Raw genomic sequence first — 19,442 nt, 5'->3', positions numbered from 1 at the left:
GCCGACGGCCATTTCCACAGCGGAGGCCGTCGTCGGTCCAGCGAGGTAAGAAACTTGTAGGACGCCCGGAACTCCCAGAGGGTTGGGCGTTCAAGGGTCAGGACCCCCGAGATGCAATTGTCCAAAGCGGTGGGTGCTCGTAGTCACTGGCTGGCGAGCCTCGGCTCGGGATCCCCCAGTGCACCACTCCGCCCCGCCCCGCACCTAACGCCGGCTGGAGAGCGCGCGGCCGCAGGGTGGGCGCGCTCCCGCACGCGCGAAGGCCCGCGGCCCGGAGGCAGCCGGCAGCCAATGGGGCGGGGCGCCGCGCGCAGGGGGCGGGGCCGTGACGCGCCCTCCTCGTGACCCGGCTCTCGACCTGCGCCCGCGGAAACCGGAAGCGGCGGCTGTCCGCGGTGCCGGCTGGGGGCGGAGAGGCGGCGGTGGGCTCCCTGGGGTGTGTGAGCTCGGTGATGGAGCCGGGCCCGACAGCCGCGCAGCGGAGGTGTTCGTTGCCGCCGTGGCTGCCGCTGGGGCTGCTGCTGTGGTCGGGGCTGGCCCTGGGCGCGCTCCCCTTCGGCAGCAGTCCGCACAGGGTCTTCCACGACCTCCTGTCGGAGCAGCAGTTGCTGGAGGTGGAGGACTTGTCCCTGTCCCTCCTGCAGGGTGGAGGGCTGGGGCCTCTGTCGCTGCCCCCAGACCTGCCGGATCTGGATCCTGAGTGCCGGGAGCTGCTGCTGGACTTCGCCAACAGCAGCGCAGAGCTGACAGGGTGTCTGGTGCGCAGCGCCCGGCCCGTGCGCCTCTGTCAGACCTGCTACCCCCTCTTCCAACAGGTCGTCACCAAGATGGACAACATCAGCCGAGCCGCTGGGGTGGGTACAGGACCACGTCCGGGACTGTGGCTCAGGAGAGTTGGGAAAGGAGGAGGGTGTAGTGATGGTCAGCGCTGGGGGCCTCAGTTTCCCCGACAGTAAGAAAAAGGGGTTGGACTGAGTCTGTGGAGTTGGGTCATCAGAAAAAGGGGGTGGCATTATGGGGCTTGGGATTTGGGTTTTTGCTTCCAAGAATGCTGTTGGACATCTTTGGTTCATATAGGTGTGATTGGTTTTCTTGGGGGTCTTGATTCCCCAACCTTCTTCCTCTTCTTCCACCCACTCCACCACGGCGTCTTCTCATCTTCACCTGGAGTTGCCAGGAAGGATCCTTTTCTGAAACAAGTGGGGTGGAGACACTGGTAGTGGTTAGGAATTTGAGCTTTGTAGCCAGAAATGTTCATGTCCACCAACTTCTAACTATGTAACCTTGGATTAATTATCTTCTCAGAACCTTAGTTTCCTCCTCTATAAAGTGGAAAGAACAGCTGCCTAATGCGGCTGTTGGAAGAATTAAAAGAGATATTGCCTGTGACTTCATCTTAGTGATGTGAACAGTCTGGAGCTAGCGGCCAGGACTCCAGTTCCACTCTGCTTATTAGCGGTATACTATGGGCAAGTTACTTACATTCCCTGTGCCTGTTTACTAATCTGTAAAATGGGGATAAAAGGAGGTTTTAGAAAACAACACATAGTAATACCTCTAAGTAAATGGGAGGTAAATTTTTAAGAAATTGTAAGACTGCTCTTCATTCTTGGTACCTTAAGGGTTCTCTAGTTGTGTGGTAGCTGCTGTGAGGGACTTAATTTTAAAAAGAAAAACAGACAATTCCTGCTCCTAAGTACTTTATAAAGTTTAGACTAGGAAAAGATTAGAGTGTCAGGGTTGGTGGGAGTCACGAGATGTGGGCCGGATATGCTTGGTAAAGGAAAAACATGAGGAATAACATTGGGATTGGAGAATGAGAAAGTTCCTCTTGTATTACGAGGACAGCAAGTAGTCTCATGAAAATGTGGTTGGAATTATTCCATAAATTTAAACTTGTCTAAACTTGTTTATAGTTGCACTAAATATAAATTTGTACCTAGTTGTATCCTGCTTTAAGTCAGCCTGTTATTATTTAAAATAAATCTGTCATGGCTGTGTGCGGTGGCTCATGCCTGTAATCCCAGCACTTTGGGAGGCTGAGGCAGGGGGATCACCTGAGGTCAGGAGTTCGAGACTAGAGTGGCCAACATGGTGAAACCCCCGTCTCTACTAAAAATACAAAAATTATCTGGGCGTGGTGGCATGTGCCTGTAGTCCCAGCTGCTCTGGAAGCTGGGGCAGAAGAATTGTGGTACACGTCTGTAGTTCCAGCTACTCGGGAAGCTGAGGCAGAAGAATCACTTGAGCCTGGAAGGCCAAGGTTGCGGTGAGCCAAGATTGCACCACTGCATTCCAGCCTGGGCAACAGAGTGAGACTCCGTCTCACAATAAATAAATAAACAAAAATAAAATAAAAATCTGTCATTTTACATAACTGGGGAGTTTATTTGCATTAAATAAATTCTGTGGTCAATCTCTCTGTAAAGAGCATGGTTTTTTTTTTTTCTTTTTTCTTTTTTTTCTGAGACAAGGTCTTGCTCTGTTGCCCAGGCTGGATGGAGTTCAGTGGTGTCATCTCGGCTCACTGCAATCTCCGCCTCCTGGGTTCAAGTGATTCTCCTGCCTCAGCTTCCTGAGTAGCTGGAACTACAGATGTGCACTGCCACACCTAACTAATTATGGTATTTTTAGTAGAGACAGGTTTCACCATGTTGACCAGGCTGTTCTCGAACTCCTGGCCTCAAGTAATCCACCCACCTCAGCCTCCCAAAGATTTGGGATTACAGGTGTGAGCCACCACACCTGGCCAAGGACATATTTTCGAGGTAAATAAATTCAGGCTTACATGCAGTATTTTCCAGGCACACTTCCATTGGGTATAGCAAGGAATATATATCTTACTATCACTTTAAAATAAAGTACCCAAGACATGTCCCTGTCAACTACAGCAGGATACGATATAGCATCATATTCAGTGTTGAGTGGTTAAGATGAGTTGTTTTAGGGTTCCATTTACTCTAAAGAACAAGTGCTATTGTGGGCAGAATGGCCAGGGATCATGATGCAAAGTTTGGGTCTTTGAAGGCAGCAAATGCTTTTCTCATGTGTGTAGGTACTGTGGAATTAGAGAGAGGCTAAAAGTAGCACCTCAAACTCTAGGGTGCAGTTTTATGGGCATCACCCAATCTGCATGTGAATTTCCATATGAATTCCCCACTACCCAAAGGAGGCTTCCCAGCGGGGGAGTTGTAGAAACCCCCTTCCTCTCCCTCAGATTCTACCAGCAACCTGGGTACCCAGCTCAACTCACCCTGATGTGAAAGGAAGTGGATAAACAGGTGAAAAGAGGCAGGGAAACTTTTTTTGTATTTTCTCTCCAACTCATCCTAGGCCTTGGTCTCGGCTCGTCTTATTTCCCCAGTAGAGCTGGATATGATTCATTAGCTCAAAAGTGTGACTTCTACAGTTCTGAGGTACTTTATAGATTTAAAAGGCTATATGGACTGGTTTGGGAGTTGAACCATCATGTATAATAATGAACTTATGAGGCCAGGCGTGGTGGCTCGTGTCTGTAATCCCAGCACTTTGGGAGGCCGAGGCAGGCAGATCACCTGAGGCCAGGAGTTCGAGACCAGCCTGGCCAACATGGTGAAACCCTGCCTCTACTAAAAATACAAAAAAAAAAAAAATTAGCCGGTGTGCGCAGTGTGGTGTGTGGTGTGGTGTGCAGCTACTCAGGAGGCTGAGGCAGGAGAATTGCTTGAACCCGGGAGGTGGAGGTTGCAGTGAGCCAAGATAGTGCCACCACTCTCCAACCTGGGGGACAGAGTAAGACTCCGTCACAAAAAAAAAAAAAAAACCTATGGAAAAATGTGTCATGAGTGAACTTGAAGGAATTAGTTGTCTCTTGGGGAGGTTTATTTATCCAGTGTAGTGTATTTTCTTTTCTTTCTTTTTTTTTTTTTTTGAGACAGAGTCTTGCTCTGTTGCCCAGGCTGGAGTGCAGTGGCATAATCTCAGCTCACTGCAAGCTCCACCTCCCAGGTTCATGCCATTCTCCTGCCTTAGCCTCCTGAGTAGCTGGGACTACAGGCGCCCGCCACCACGCCTGGCTGATTTTTTATATTTTTAGTAAAGACAGGGTTTCACCGTGTTAGCCAGGATGGTCTCAATCTGCTGACCTTGTGATCCGCACACCTCGGCCTCCCAAAGTGCTGGGATTACAGGTGTGAGCCACCACACCCAGCCCTTCTTTTTTTTTTTTTTTTTTTTTGAGACGGAGTTTCCCTCTTGTTACCCAGGCTGGAGTGCAATGGCGGGATCTCGGCTCACTGCAACCTTCGCCTCCCGGGTTCAAGCGATTCGCCTGCCTCAGCCTCCCAGGTAGCTGGGATTACAGGCGCCCGCCACCACACCTGGCTAATTTTTGTATTTTTAGTAGAGACAGGGTTTCACTATGTTGGCCAGGCTGGTCTCGAACTCCTGACCTCAGGTGATCCACCCGGCTCAGCCTCCCGGAGTGTTGGGATTACAGGCGTGAGCCACCACGCCCAGCCTATCCAGTGTAATGTATTTTGTTTGACTCAGACTCAGTCTTTTATTTAAATCAGTTTTTAGCAAGCACCTACTATTCTTGAATATTGGGCTGGTAAAAGGATAAGAAGGAAAAGAAGGGTAAGAGTCAGGCCTCAAACTATCAGTATAGTTAGGGGAAATAAAGTACCTTATATGGGGAAATAGGAAAATATCAGTGAGTGTTATAAATTGTACCATAGCAATTTAGAGCAAAAGAGTGAAAGGAATGCCAAGTTAAAGGAGGGAACAGAGCCAGATGCAGTGGCTCATGCCTGTAATCCCAGCACTTTGGGAAGCCGAGGCAGGTGGATCGCTTGAGGCCAGGAGTTCGAGACCAGCCTAGCCAACATGGCAAAACCCCGTCTCTAATAAAAATACAAAAAATTAGCCAGGAGTAGTGGCATGTGCCTGTAATCCCAGCTACTCAGGAGGCTGAGGTGGGAGAATCACTTGAGCCTGGGAGGCTGAGGTTTCAGTGAGCCAAGTTTGCACCACTGCACTCCAGCCTGGGTGACAGAGCGAGACTCCATCTCAAAAAAAGAAAAAAAAAATGAGGGAACAGAGCAAGGCTGGTTCATCAGGGGAAACCTACAAGCTGAATCTCAAGGCATTCTTTCTACCCTTCTTTAGTGTGAGTGGACATGGATTGATTGAGAGAGGAGAGGAGTATAACAAGGAGAAAAAAAGAATCAAAGCCAGAAACTAGTAAGCTATTTATGTGGTACAGCAATATAATTAGTTTAACTATAATAGAATTCCCTGATAAGAATCCTAGGTTCTTGTCACTTCCTTTTAGAATTTCTCGGAGAGGGATCGCATTTAGTTTTATTATCTCAAGGTGAAAAATACAGTGATTTCTGAAACCTGAATGATAGAACTGAGGGATTCCCTCTTCCTTAGAGTCATACTTTCTCCTTTTAGTTTAAACTGATAGGGACATAGTTTCATTGTGATTCAGCATTATCAGAATGGTCCTGAGGATGCTTTTGCCCCCTCAGATTCTGAATTGGTAGGCTCTGTCCTATTCTACTTGGTTTGTTTAGAATTTAGATAGTGTTTAAAATTTAGATCTATAGATCCATCCATCTACCTATCTATCTATCTATGTATCTGTATATCTTTGCGAAGTGCTAGTCATTTGGGTTATGTATTTGGTGAGTATTCAATATACTTTTACTGTAGATTATTAAATAACGAATTCTGAGGACTATAGGGAGAAAGCCAGAACATAGTGTAATAATCTGTGTCTTTCATTAGAGATCAGAAAATGTAATATTTCTTCTGCATTCATTCAAAAAAATTATTGAGTACCTATTATGTACAGGTTGTGGTAGCTACTAGGGATATAGCGTGAATGAGCAGAGCTTGTAGTCTGAAGACAGACATTAAGCATCTCATTATACAAATAATTATTTAATTCATGTGTGATAAGTGTTGCTGATTAAAAAACCCAGATGCTACCAATGCATATAACAAGAGTGCTGATCTTGAGTATGACTGGGGGGTAGGTAGAATGGTCAGTGATTAAAGCAGACACCTACAATTTGAGAGAACACAGGGCAGGGGAGGGAAGGTATACATGTAAAGAAATAGCAGGCATGAAGACTGAGATGGGAAGGAGTTTGTGGTGTATTTGAGGTCTAGAACACAGCACAGTGAGCAAGAAGGAAACCCGTGGTCTGAGCCTAAGGAAGTAGACAGGTGCCAGGTCATGTGGGCCTTGTAGGGTGTGTTAAGGATTTTAGACTTTGATTTTAAAGCAGTATGATGTTATTGAAAGGTTTAATTCTGTGGAATGACATAATCAGATTTGTACTTTAAAAGGCTATGCTGGCTATGTGACAAAATGGAGAGGGTAGGGGCTGGGGAGGGTAGGGGAAGAAATGTGGGGAGATGAATTAGGAGACTGTTGCAGTGGTGTGAGAAACAGTGATGTCTAGGCTATGTGGGGGCCATCATGATGTGGAGAAATGGATAGATTTTAGAGATACTTAGGAGGCAGAAATTACAGGCTTGGAGGTTAATTGAATGTAGGGAGTAAGGAAAAGGTAGTGATGATTTCCAGGGTTTTAATAAGAGCAGCTTAGTGAATAGAGTTGTCATTTACTGAGCTGGAGGGAGGAGTCTGTTTAGTGGGTGAAGATCATTAACTCAGTTTTGAACTTGTTGATTTTGAGGTGTTTATGAGCTTTCTAAGTGGATATATTGATTGCCTATGTGGTTGAATATACACATCTAGAGGACTGGACTGGAGATAACACCTTTGGGAGTGTCGGCATAAAAATGGCATTTGAAATTATGACATGGGTGAACACACCTGAAGAATGAGTAGGAACACTAAGAGTTTAAGATTAAGTAGAGGGTAAACTCTCAAAGGTGACTGAGAAGGAAGAATTGGAGAGATAAAGAAGAATGAGGAGAGCATGATGCCCTGTAAATCAAGGAAAAGGGAAGGGGTGGTTATTTGTGTCAAATCCTGCTGAGAGAATTGGAGATATATCTGTCAACACTGGCAGTATTGATGACACTAACAAGAGTGAATTTGATGGAGTCCTTGGGTATGAAAGTGAGATCAGAGTGGGTTGAACAGGGATTGGAAGATGAGGACATGGGAAGAGTGAACCTAGACAACTGCTGAAGAGTTTGGCCTTGATGGGGAGATAAGAAAGAGAGGTCACTAAAGAGCAATGTGGGACTCAGAGGCTTTCTTTCATGTATCTCTATTTTTTTTTTTTTTTTTTTTTTTTTAGACAGAGGCTTGCTCTGTCGGCCAAGCTGGAGTGCATGGCACAATCTTGGCTCACTGCAACCTCCACCATCCCAGGTTCAAGCAATTCTCCAGCCTCAGCCTCCCGAGTAGCTGGGACTACGGGTGTGCACCACCAGACCCAGCTAATTTTATACTTTTAGTAGAGATGGGGTTTCACCAGGTTGGCTGGACTGGTCTGGAACTCCTGACCTTAGGTGATCTGCCTGCCTCGGCCTCCCAAAGTACTGGGATTAGAGGCGTGAGCCACGGTGCCAGGCTGACTTTCTATCATTTCTTTCCATTCCCCTGTCCCTCCATTCCTCTGTCCTGCCTTCCCTTCTTCCTTGTCCAAAATGGGAGAGAGCTGGACATGTTTAAATGTTGATAGTAAGGGTCCTTTAGAGAAAGTGAAGATTCTGTAGGAGGGAGTGGGAAGCAGACAAGGTCAGTTTCCAGAAAAGGCAGGATAGATGGGATCTAGGGCATCCTCAGAGAGATGGGCCTTGAAAAGGACAGATGCCTTCCCCACCTTAATGGGAGGGTAGAAGGAGAGGTTGCATGTAGGGGTAGGCAGGTTAGAGTTTCAGCTCAAAGGCTTCTATTATCCAGGAGGCTAGATCTTCTTTTGAGAGTAAAGAGTGGGAGAGAGATCAGAGTTTCTGGGAGAGTGGAGAGGATTTGAAATAGCAGTTGTAAAAAGGAGAGAATGAGCAGACAGAAAAGTGAGGGGTATGGTTTGGGATTATGGATTTACTGTGGAATTAATCTGTGTTGTTAATTTTTTGCCGGCAGCTCCTGACTTCCTGGGTGCAGGCATGATCAAAGGAAATGGCTGGCTTCAAGATGGTTAGGGTTCTGCTAAGTAGTTAGGATAGATTTGAGTATTAAGAGTTCTAAGTATAAGCAAGGACCATTGATTTTTTGGTCACTTGGCGAGGTGTTGGGAATACAAAGATGTGACAGTTTCCATTTTAAAGGGACATCTGTCCAGAAGAGAAACCTAAACATATATAGGTGGATATCATGCTTTAAGAAACCATGCATCAGGATAATGACGCATGGGTCCCACATTGCTCTTTAGTGACCTCTCTTTCTTATCTCCCCATCAAGGCCAAACTCTTCAGCAGTTGTCTAGGTTCACTCTTCCCATGTCCTCATCTTCCATTCCCTGTTCAACCCACTCTGATCTCACTTTCACACCCAAGGACTCCATCAAATTCATTCTTGTTAGTGTCACCAATACTGCCAGTGTTGACAGATGTACCTCCAATTCTTTCAGCAGGATTTGACACAAATAACCACCCCTTCCCTTTTCCTTGATTTACAGGACATCATGCTCTCCTTATTTTTCTTTATCTCTCCAATTCTTCCTTCTCAGTCACCTCTGATAGTTTACCCTCTACCCAGCTAACACTACCTATTTCATAGAGTTGTTATGAGGATTAAATAAGGAAATGCAGTTGGAACATTTAGAACTGGTAAGTACTAAGTAAGTACCTCATCATCGTTTGGATTATTAATCATTTCCTTTCTGTCCTCACTGTTGCCATCATCCTTTCATTATACCTGATCTATGGAAGTAGTGTAATGAGTCTCCCTGCCTCCTCACCCTACATATCACGGCCTAAAGATGTATTCCTCAAACTGCTTTTCATGACACCCTCCTCATAAATCTTAAAGAATTTCTCACTGGCTAACTCTCATGACCCTCAAGGCCTCTCATAACCTTGTTCTAACTTAGCCCTTTAATAGCCCTACTTTCATAGACTACTGAATACTCTCCGAATACCACATAATCATTATCACTTTCACCCCATGATCATTTAATTCTTCTATTTTTGAATCCTCTTCTCTTCCTCAATATAGGGCTTAGTTCATATCCTGCTTCCTTCATGAACTCTTTCCTAACTTCTCAAAACTACATTGATATCTTCCTCAACCGAACTATTCCACACATTGAACACTCATACAGGCTCTACTGTATTGATTTTTAAAATAGCCAGTCACCTACTTATGAAGATTCAACTTAACCAACTAATGACACTTATCCAACTAAACCTACTTAGAGCACTTCAGGTTGGCAGCATGGTAGCTAGGTGAAATAGCATATATCAGTCACTGTGTGCCAGACAGTGTGCTGAGTGATTAATGTATGCTTTTTCATTTAATACAGTAACTGTAGGACCCCTGATTTTGAAACTGAACCTTAGCGAGGTTGGGTCAGCTGTCCAAGGTCACTAGCTAGTGACCCAGGCTTGTATTAATACAATATTATTACTTCTACTTAAGAAGTGATAATAGACCAGGCATGGTGGCTGATGCCTGTAATCCCAGCACTTTGGGAGGCCGAGGCAGGTGGATCGCCTGAGGTCAGGAGTTCGAGACCAGTCAGGCCAACATGGTGAAACCCCATCTGTACTAAAAATAAAAATTAGCCAAGCATGGTGGCACGTGCCTGTAGTCCCAGCTGCTCGGGCGGCTAAGGCAGGAGGATCACTTGAACCCAGGAGGCAGATGTTGCAGTGAGCTGAGATTGCGCCACTGCACTCCAGCCTGGACGATAGAGTGAGACTCCATCTCAAAAAAAAAAAAAAAAAAGTGATAATAGAAAATTTTCTTCTATGGCTGGTATTGCTCAGAAGGTAATTCTAAAAAAGGGTCTTTTAAAATGTTTTGTTCATGGCCAGGTGCAGTGGCTCATGCCTATAATCCCAGCACTTTGGGAGGCTGAGGCGGGTGGATCATTTGAGTTCAGGAGTTCAAGATCAGCCTGGCCAACATAGTGAAACCCCGTCTCTACTAAAAACACAAAAATTAGCTGGGTGTGGTGGCATGTGCCTGTAGTCCCAGCTACCCAGGAGGCTGTGGCATGAGAATCGCTTGGACCTGGGGGGCAAAAGCTGCAGTGAGCTGAGATCTTGCCACTACACTCCAGCCTGGGTGACAGAGTGAGACTCTGTCTCATAATAATAATAATAATAATAATAATAAATGTTTTGTTCAATTCACTATTTTAAAAGCAAGCACTCATTCAAATGTACCTTTTAATGGGATGACAAAACTAAGCTACAAAGAAGATAACCTTCCCAAAATGAACATCAGCAAATATTTTAAAGCAGAAATTCTTCCTTTTCTCCCTCTTTTCTCCTTTTTTCCATTTCTTCTCCCACATGACTGATCATTTGTTTCCCAGGAGTTACCACTCTCTTTTATTATTCATCACACTGTATAACTCCTTGTCTGTGTATCTGCGAGAGGTTCTCAAAGCCCCAGAATTGATGGCATTCTTTTATACTTTTTATATCCTCAGAACTTCAGGATTTTTATAGTGCCTAGTAAATAGTAGGAGTTAAATAACTTTGAAAGAATTAAGGGTCAGCAGGACTTAGTTCCTTGCTTGGGGCACGAGGGAAAGGAAATAGATAAGGATCAAATGATTTGGGAACTTGGGTTTATTATTTGCATAGCATGAGTTTCTTTCATTATTAAAATGATCTACAAAAGCATATTTTTCCATCTGGGTACAAACTATTTAGATACAAAGATTTTCTTCCTTTGCAAGTGAACCTAGTACCAATAAATGTTAGCTGCTAATTACTTTATTATCATTGTTATTATTAATGTTAGCATCTGATCATATCAAACAAAATGTTAAAAAGCTTATAATAAATGTTATTTTTGTAAGGTTTTTGCCTCAAGTTGTTTGCAAAGTCTAAAAATACTCAGATTGTATTTTTCTGTCTTCTTTTTGTTACAGAATACTTCAGAGAGTCAGAGTTGTGCCAGAAGTCTCTTAATGGCAGATAGAATGCAAATAGTTGTGATTCTCTCAGAATTTTTTAATACCACATGGCAGGAGGCAAATTGTGCAAGTAAGTAATTCTTTCATTTTCATGTTGCAGTTATGGTTCAGTAGTACAGATATCAGATTTTATTTTAGTGAATTTTGGGATCTTTGAAGCTGGACAATACTTTTTATTGCTAAGTTTAAATAAGCTGTCATGGACACCATGGTTTATTAATGGCAACTGAGCAAATAGCGAAAAGCAGAAAAGTTTAGCAGTTACTATGAGCTTTGGATTTAGACAGCCTTGGGTTTGATTCTAAGCTCTGCCACTTACTAGCCCTAACCTACTAGCTGTCAGATATGGGAGAAAAACTTTGCCTCTTGGAAGTTCAGTTTCTTCATCTGTAAATTGGTGGTAATGATAGAACCTATCTTAAATAGTTGCCTTGAGAATGAAATGAAATAAATTGTGTAAAGCACTTAGCTCAATGCCTGACACGTATTTAGTGTTCAAGAAATGTTAACTGTTTAGTATAATAATAATTATGATGTTTACAGTAATCTGTCAAGTGGTGTGTGGCAGGCGGTGGGGTGGGATGATGACATCTGTTCTACCTTCTTTGCAGGTTTGTGTGTAATTGTGTAATAAAATAAGATCTATTTTTAGATATTCTTTGGAAAAATTAAAATCACTTCCAATTCAGATGATGTTTTGAATACCAACTATGTGCTAGGCAGTTCTTATTTTTCAAGTCTTATAATTTAATGAGTGAGAAAGATATATTTACAAATACAGCCTAGGACAGACACATAAATGCTTTAATAAAGTTATAGAGTCCTTGGAGGAAGAAGAAAATAAATCTTACTGGGGAGAATTTGAAATGACTTCCTGGAGGAGCTACCTTTTGAACCTAGGCCTGTACTATTGGACATGATTTCAATAAGTAGAGATGACGCCAGTGAGGCGGCTCACGCCTGTAATCCCAGCACTTTGGGAAGCCAAGGCAGAATTGCTTGAGCCCAGGAGTTTGAGACCAGCCTGGGGAACATAGTGAGACCCCCATCTCTACAAAAATATATATTTTTTAAATTAGATGGACATGGTGGTGTGTGACTGTAGTCCTAGCCACTTGGGAGGCTAAGGCAGGAGGATCCCTTGAGCCCAGGAATTCAAGGATGCAGTGAGATATGATTGTGCCACCGCATTCCAGCCTGGGCAACAGAGCAAGACCCTGTCTTAAAAAAAAAAAAAAAGTAGAAATGAGAGAAGGACATTGCAGGTAGTGTCATGGGCAGAGGCACAGAGGTATAAAAGGGCAACAGATGTTCCAGGAAGCATAGTGGGAGGTAAAGTTAGCAAGGGAAAGTGGGACCTTGACTGACAGAGTAGTATACTATTTGGGCCAACATTTTTTATACTGCTTAGAATATCAGCATATTATTAAGAAGGGGTTATAGACCAGGCATGGTGGCTCACACCTGTAATCCCAGCACTTTGGGAGGCCAAGGTGGGAGAATTGTTTGAGCCTAGGAGTTCAAGACCAGCTTGGGCAACATGGCAAAACCTTGTCTCAACAAAAAATAAAAAATTAGCTGGACTTGGTGGCATGTGCCTGTAGTCCCAGCAACTTGGGAGGCTGAGATGGGAGGTCAAGGCTGCAATGAATCATGATTGTGCCACTGCTCCCCGCTCTGGGCAACAGAACGAGACCCTATCTACAACAACAATAACAAAAAAAAAAAAAAGAAAAGAAAAGAAAGGCTTATATAGTATTCTCCTATTATGATTATATAGTATTCTATTAGCCATGGTTTCACTTGCTGTAGTTTCAGTTACTGCAGTCAACTGCAGTCCAAAAATATTAAATGGAAAATTTCAGAAGTAAACCATTTATAATCTTAAATTGTGTATGATTCTGAGTAGCATAATGAAATCCCATGCCATCCTGCTTCATCTACTTGGGCTGCGAATCATCCCTTTGTGCAGCATATCTATGCTGTAGATGCTGCCCCTCCTGTGAGGCACTCAGGAGCATCTTGGTTATAAGGTCAACTGTCATGGTATGGCACTACTTGTGTTCAGGTAACCCTTAGTTTACTTACTAATTCTTTAATAATAGTAACATAATTATTAGTTTTTGTTTTTAATCTCTTACTGTGCCTAATTTATAAATTAAACTTTATCATGGGTATGATATAGAAAACAGAAAAAACCATAGTATATAGAAGGTTTGGTACTATACTAGAAAAAAAAACATAGAAATAGAAAAAAACGTAGTATATAGAAGGTTTGGTACTATACTTGGTTTCAAGCATCCATTGGGAGTCTTGGAATATATCCCTTGAAGATAGGAGTTGACTACTGTATGTTGTAATATCTTTGGGATTTACAATGCACCTGGAATATTAAATGCATTGAGATTTTTTTAAAAGGGTTTTTTTTTTGGCTCAGTGGGGAGGCTCACACCTGTAATCCCAGCACTTCAGGAGGACAAGATGGTTAGTATTGCTTGAGCCCAGGAGTTCAAGACCAGCCTGGGCAACATTTTTTGTAGAGACAGAGTCTCTACAAAGAAAAGAAAAGAAAAGAAAAAAATTAGCTGGGCATGGTGGCAAATGCCTATAGTCCCAGCTGCCTGGGAGGCTGAGGTGAGAGGAGTGCTTGAGCCCAGGAGTTGGAGGCCACATTGAGCTATGACTGTGCCACTGCACTCCAGCCTAGGCAACAGAGCAAGACCCTGTCTTAAAGAAAAAGGTTTTTTAAACATCATTTAACCTAGCACTTTCTAAGCCTTTAAAAAAAAAAAACTACAAAGATCCTTTTTTCATGGAACCTCATTGGAAGAGAGAGAGACCAGTAAGAAGTTTACTGCTATAGTTTAGGCAAGAAGGAAAGAAAATGTGAAGTAGGGAGGGGCCTTGGAAATAGAAGGATAGATTAAAAATTTGTGTACCTATAAGTCATTAAGTAGCTTAGCTTTTATCAAGACTTGTCTTTTTGTTTAGTTCATATGAAGAAAAACTAAAACGGGATAAGAAGCCCCAGCCAGTTTTTTTCCCTTGTCAGTATACCATGGTATATTGAATATTGACTTTTAAAATTTTGTTTCCGAAGCTTGACTAACACAACTTTTTTTTTTTAGCATATCCTTTACTTTTCAGAGTAAAATTTTCTAGTATAAATATGATTGAAGAGCATTTGCTTAACATATGTAGACCTGTTTTTAAGTATTCTTAAGCTTTTTAGAAAAATCCATTAACATAGAAAAATATGTTAATTATAAATAATTTAAAAACAGTTAATTGGAATAAGTGGATATATACTGGGATTCACTTCTTTATTTTTTAATTTTATTTTAAGACTAGTCAAGTGCAGCAGTGAGAAGAGGGGAAAGAGTAGAACAAGGAGTTCGATCTGTAACCAACTGTGAACAATTAATTGAGATAACTCACTACCTTCAGATGAGCCAGGGGTTCACTTCTTTTGACAGATGTGACTAAATTTATATACTTAGAAGAGGCAGGGCATTTTTTTTCTTTAAAAGGTGTTTTTGTTTGTTTGATTTTTGAGACAGAGTCTTGCTCTGTTGCCCAGGCTGGAATACAGTGGCACAATCTCAGCTCACTGTAGCCTCCACCTCTTGAGGGCTCAAGTGATCCTCCAGCCTCAGCCTCCCAAGCAGCTGGGGCTACAGGCAGCATGAGGATGCCTGGCCAATTTTTGTGTTTTTAATAGAGATGGTGTTTTGTCATGTTGCCCAGGCTGGTCTCGGATTCCTAGACTCAAGCAATCCTCCTTCCTTGGCCTCCCAAAGTGCTGAGATTGAAAGTGTGAGCCACTGTGCCTGGCTTAAAAGGTGTTTTGTAATAAAGATTTCACTAATTCGAAGTACAGACCTTTTTTCCCCAGTTAGTTGAAAAGAAAACGTTTTACCGCATACTCAGTATGGCAGGTATAAAATGCTTTAGAATAAATTCTTAGGGTATTTTGTTCTTCTGTGAGGCATCCTATCTTGAAAATATTCCTTACATTGAACTTCTGAGGACCAAATAAAATGCTAAGCAATTAGATATGACTTACTTAAAAGACTCTTCCCAATTAAAATTAATTTGGCCCAGACATATGGTCTCAGGTAAAAGAAGCAAGGTACAGAGAAGTATGATATTTTGTGTTCTAAAAATACATATGTATTTTGAGGGAAGGCAGTTGGATAGCTGTGTGGGCAGGAAAGAAAGGAAGATTTAGTTCTCACCGTATTTGTATTTGTACCCTTTGGATTTTATGCCATATACATTTAATATGTATTCAAAAATATATAGAAATTTAAAAAATTTAACAGAATGTTCAAATCTGTGATGAGTATTTGTATGTTAGATGTGGTTAGAGAGATTAGCTATTTCATTTTCCAGAATTACGCATTAAAAATTATCATCATTCATCATCCCATTTATGTGGCAGAAAAGTGGAAGAGTAAATCCCATTTGTGAAGAAGGAACCCTCATGACCTAGTCACTTCCTAAAGACCTCACTTCTTGATATTATTGTATTGGCCATCAAGTTTCAACATATCAATTTTGGGAGACACATTCAGACCATAATAGGGGCTATTAGAATTTTTGTAAAATAATATTATTAAATAACAGAAAAAATGTAAAAACATAAAAGGTAAAATATTACTAGAAAGAATATTATTAAAATGAGTATACTGCCCAAAACTATCTTTCTGTTCTGCTTAATTTAGCTTGAAATAGGGGTGGCATCTAGTCTCTGCAGTTATTATTCATGAAAGGAAGGCTAGGAATCCAAGAGAGGAGAGAATGCCATCTATGTACTACTCCCATCCCTTTTCTTCTCAGAATTCCTGTGTCTTCAAATGGTATTAGTCTTGGTAGGAAACTGGTTATTGGAAATTGATGGAAGGTCAAAAGAAGTGTTAAGAGTGCAACTCTTTCTACTCATACTACAAATAACATGGAAACTAGCTGTTTCTGATGGAGAATGACTGCCAAAAAGTAAAGAGAGTATATTAAAGGTTTCTCAGAATTTTAAAGGTGTGTATTGTTGACATAGGGATAGCCTTGTTATTGAGACCCTTCTTGCTTATCTTGTGCATACAACAGTTAAATAATCAGCAGAATGACCAGATTTGATGAGTTCATGACTGCTTTAGTGTTTTGGTTCTTTGGTAAGCAGTGTCCAGTATGAAGCATTATTGTAATGAGATAGGCCTCAAAATTATCAGTTCACATATTTGTTCTTACACACTGAAAACTCTTTCTTTATGAGCAACCTATATCTTCAGTGATACAGGTGATCTGGGTGATAATTAATGAGCATAATGATGCTGTTGAACCACTGTGTAATCCCGATGTATATTCTGATTCATCAGAGGAAAACTAACTTTCAGTTAATACATACAATGTATGTCTTGATGCTTTAAAAAGCAACAACAATAGTACTTAATGGTTAACCAGAAGGTCAATTAACCAAAACTTTTTTTTTTTTTTTTTAAGACGGAGTCTTGCTCTGTCGCCCAGGCCGGAGTGCAGTGGCGCGATCTCAGTTCACTGCAAGCTCCACCTCCCAGGTTCACGCCATTCTCCTGCCTCAGCCTCCTGAGTAGCTGGGACTACAGGTGCCCACCACCACGCCCGGCTAACTTTTTTTGTATTTTTAGTTGAGATGGGGTTTCACCGTGGTCTCGATCTCCTGACCTCGTGATCCACCCGCCTCGGCCTCCCAAAGTGCTGGGATTACAGGCGTGAGCCACTGCGCCCGGCCCAAAACCTTTCTTTCCCATATTTTATCCAGAGGGAAATGTACTAAGCGTTATAATCATATTATTTGTATCTTATAATTTAAAGTATCTTAGTTTTCATATTTGTTAAACTTAATTAGGTCATTTAGGTACAAAGTTTCCGTAGTTTATTTTTATTTTCTGAAGCTTACCCTAAATTGGTGATTATCTCTGCTATTTTCTATAAAACTAGTTTTGAAAAACAGCAAAGATCTTTGTAAAATTCCTAAGAGATGCCAAATGCTTTATTTAAAGATGCATAATTCCTGTTATGATAATTTAGTAGGTTTCTCTGTGAGGTCTTAACTTGAATCCTTAATACCTTTAAGAATGCCTCTTGAGGCCGGGCACATTGGAGGCTGCAATGAGCTGAGATTATGCCACTGCACTCCAGCCTGGGTGACAGTGAGATTCTTCTGTCTCAGAAAAAAAAAAAAAAAAAAAAAGAATGACTCTTAAGCTGATGCCTGAGCCTTCTCTGAGAAAGCCACTCTGCTAATCTGCCCTTGATGAGGCTCCATTGATTATCTAAGATGAAGGAAATTCATAATGACCACTTCACTTAGTGCTTAAAGGAAGCTTTATTATTATTAATATTCTTTAACTCACCAATTTCTAAAACATACAGCTTCTCACTGTTTATAATCTTAAGCTCCCAATTCCTGCAAAAAGATAAAAAAGGAATTTACTAGAGATCTGTTATTTCGATTCAGAAAGTCATGGCTTTTTAATAATGAAGACTTTTTAACCCCATTATATAAATGAACTGCTTTATGCTTTATGTTACCACCATCTAATGATCATTGAAAAAGTTTTGATGGTACTGCATTAATGTAATTATTAGTAAAAGAAATTAAGTTCTTTTGTTCTTCAGAGAAGCTTTCTTTATAAATTGCTTTTGAAAAAGAAATTATTTGTTTTAATTATGTATCTTGCATAGAAGAAATTTGCTATTGCTCTCTCATGATAATGCACTTTATACTACTTTTGCTGGCAGTATGTGGACCCCTTTTATCCCTATATTGTTATGTCAGTTGTCACGACATAGCTCATTATAACACAGATGTACAACTGTTGTGAATGAAATTGTGTTCCCTTAACTTCCCTGCAACACATCAACTACAAAAACTATATAATTGTTTTTGTAAACATGTACAAAAACTATGTAATTGTTTGTTTTTATTTATATCAACTCTGCCTCATCCCTAAAAGGATTGCGGGCTACTTCATGATGATATTAAACTAGCATTAAGAGGGGCAATGAGACAAGGTCTTACTCTTTCATGCAGGTTGGAATGCAGTGGCGCAAACACAGCTTATTGCAGCCTCGACCTCCCCAAGCTGAAGCAATTCTCCCCTCTCAGCCTCCCAAGCCGCTGGGACCACAGATGCATGCCACCATGCCTGGCTAATTTTGTATTATTTGTAGAGACAGGTTTTCACCATGTTGCCCAGGCTGGTCTCGAACTCCTGGACTCAGGCAATCCACCTGCCTCCCAAAATGCTGGGATTACAGGTGTGAACCACCATGCTGGCCTATTTTTATATCAATGGCTTATTAACTTGTGTTATGATCATCAGCATATCACCTATTTCTGTGGCTTAGTTTCCTAATTTGTAGTGATCCCTCAGATTTTTTAAATAAGGGTGAGAAGTTAGAATGAGATTCATGTTCTGGAGAAGATAAAGCTTCAGAGAATGTAGAGTATGTGAGTTCAGAGAGGGGACAACTCCTGAAATAGGTTTACCAAGAGGATCCTGTGTACAATGGGTGCAGAAGGAGCCCTGCACAAGGGGGCTGTACAAGGAGGTGAATGGGGCTGAATTCCAGCTTAGCTTCTGGAGGCAGGAATGACCTTTTGTAATTTGTCTACCCAGAGGGAATATCTTTTTCTGATTTGCACAAAGGAGCTTTACTGTGCTGTCTGCCCCTGTCTACCAGGTTTAGGTTTCATCTCAGTTGCTAACTCTGATCAGTTGGTGGGGACTGCCTGAATCCCTGTATGGTGTAAGATATCTATGGGTAGTGGAGGGAGTAGGCAGTGGCATGTATTTGTAGATTCCGAGTCTTGAACTTTTAATGGTTTAGAATGTAGATATAAATATGTTTATTTTGCAGTGTTTGAGAGTGCAGGCTCAAGAATCAGACTGAGTACAGAGTCTAGCTTTTTACTTACCAGTTTTATGTCCTTGGGCAACTTACTTAATTTATCTAAACCTATCTCTGTTCCTTATTTATAAAATGGAGATAATAATTTTTCCCTCATGGAATCACTGCAAGAATTAAATGGGCAAATGTGTTTAAAGTGCAGTGTAAGCATAGTTCTTAGAACATAGCAAGTATTTAGTAAGTGTTAACTTTCGTTGTAGTAATTGTTGTCTGTCAGAGTACATGGATGTCCCTTAGTGTGTCATATCCTAGTGTCTACCTAGTCAGTCTCTCTTTTCTCCACAAATTCTACTTGCCTTGCTGCCTTTCTCCTGGGTAATTGCAATAGCTTCGCATGTTGTCTTTCCACTTCCAGTTGAGAGAGATCCTATCTGATGGCCCTGAATTTCTAAATAAGGTGGGCATAATACAAAGCCATCT

At 41.7% G+C, this 19,442-nt stretch overlaps 1 protein-coding gene across 2 annotated transcripts in view; it reads left to right on the top strand.

The window, feature by feature from the left end:
- Nucleotides 1–298: 298 nt before the first annotated feature.
- Nucleotides 299–19,442, top strand: part of OSTM1 (osteoclastogenesis associated transmembrane protein 1) — a 32,552-nt gene continuing 13,408 nt past the window's right edge. The window contains exons 1-2 of one of the 2 annotated variants that reach the window (XM_001148469.5): nucleotides 299–854; nucleotides 11,025–11,139. In XM_001148469.5, coding sequence (XP_001148469.1) covers nucleotides 453–854; nucleotides 11,025–11,139 — 517 coding nt within the window. In that variant the 5' untranslated portion in view covers nucleotides 299–452. The remainder of the gene's footprint in view (nucleotides 855–11,024; nucleotides 11,140–19,442) is intronic. The other variant, XM_009451784.5, reaches the window with a different exon arrangement.

This window comes from Pan troglodytes, chromosome 5 (assembly GCF_028858775.2).
Source record: "Pan troglodytes isolate AG18354 chromosome 5, NHGRI_mPanTro3-v2.0_pri, whole genome shotgun sequence".
Classification (NCBI taxonomy): Eukaryota; Metazoa; Chordata; class Mammalia; order Primates; family Hominidae; genus Pan; species Pan troglodytes.
This window is presented reverse-complemented; position numbering and strand designations above follow the sequence as displayed.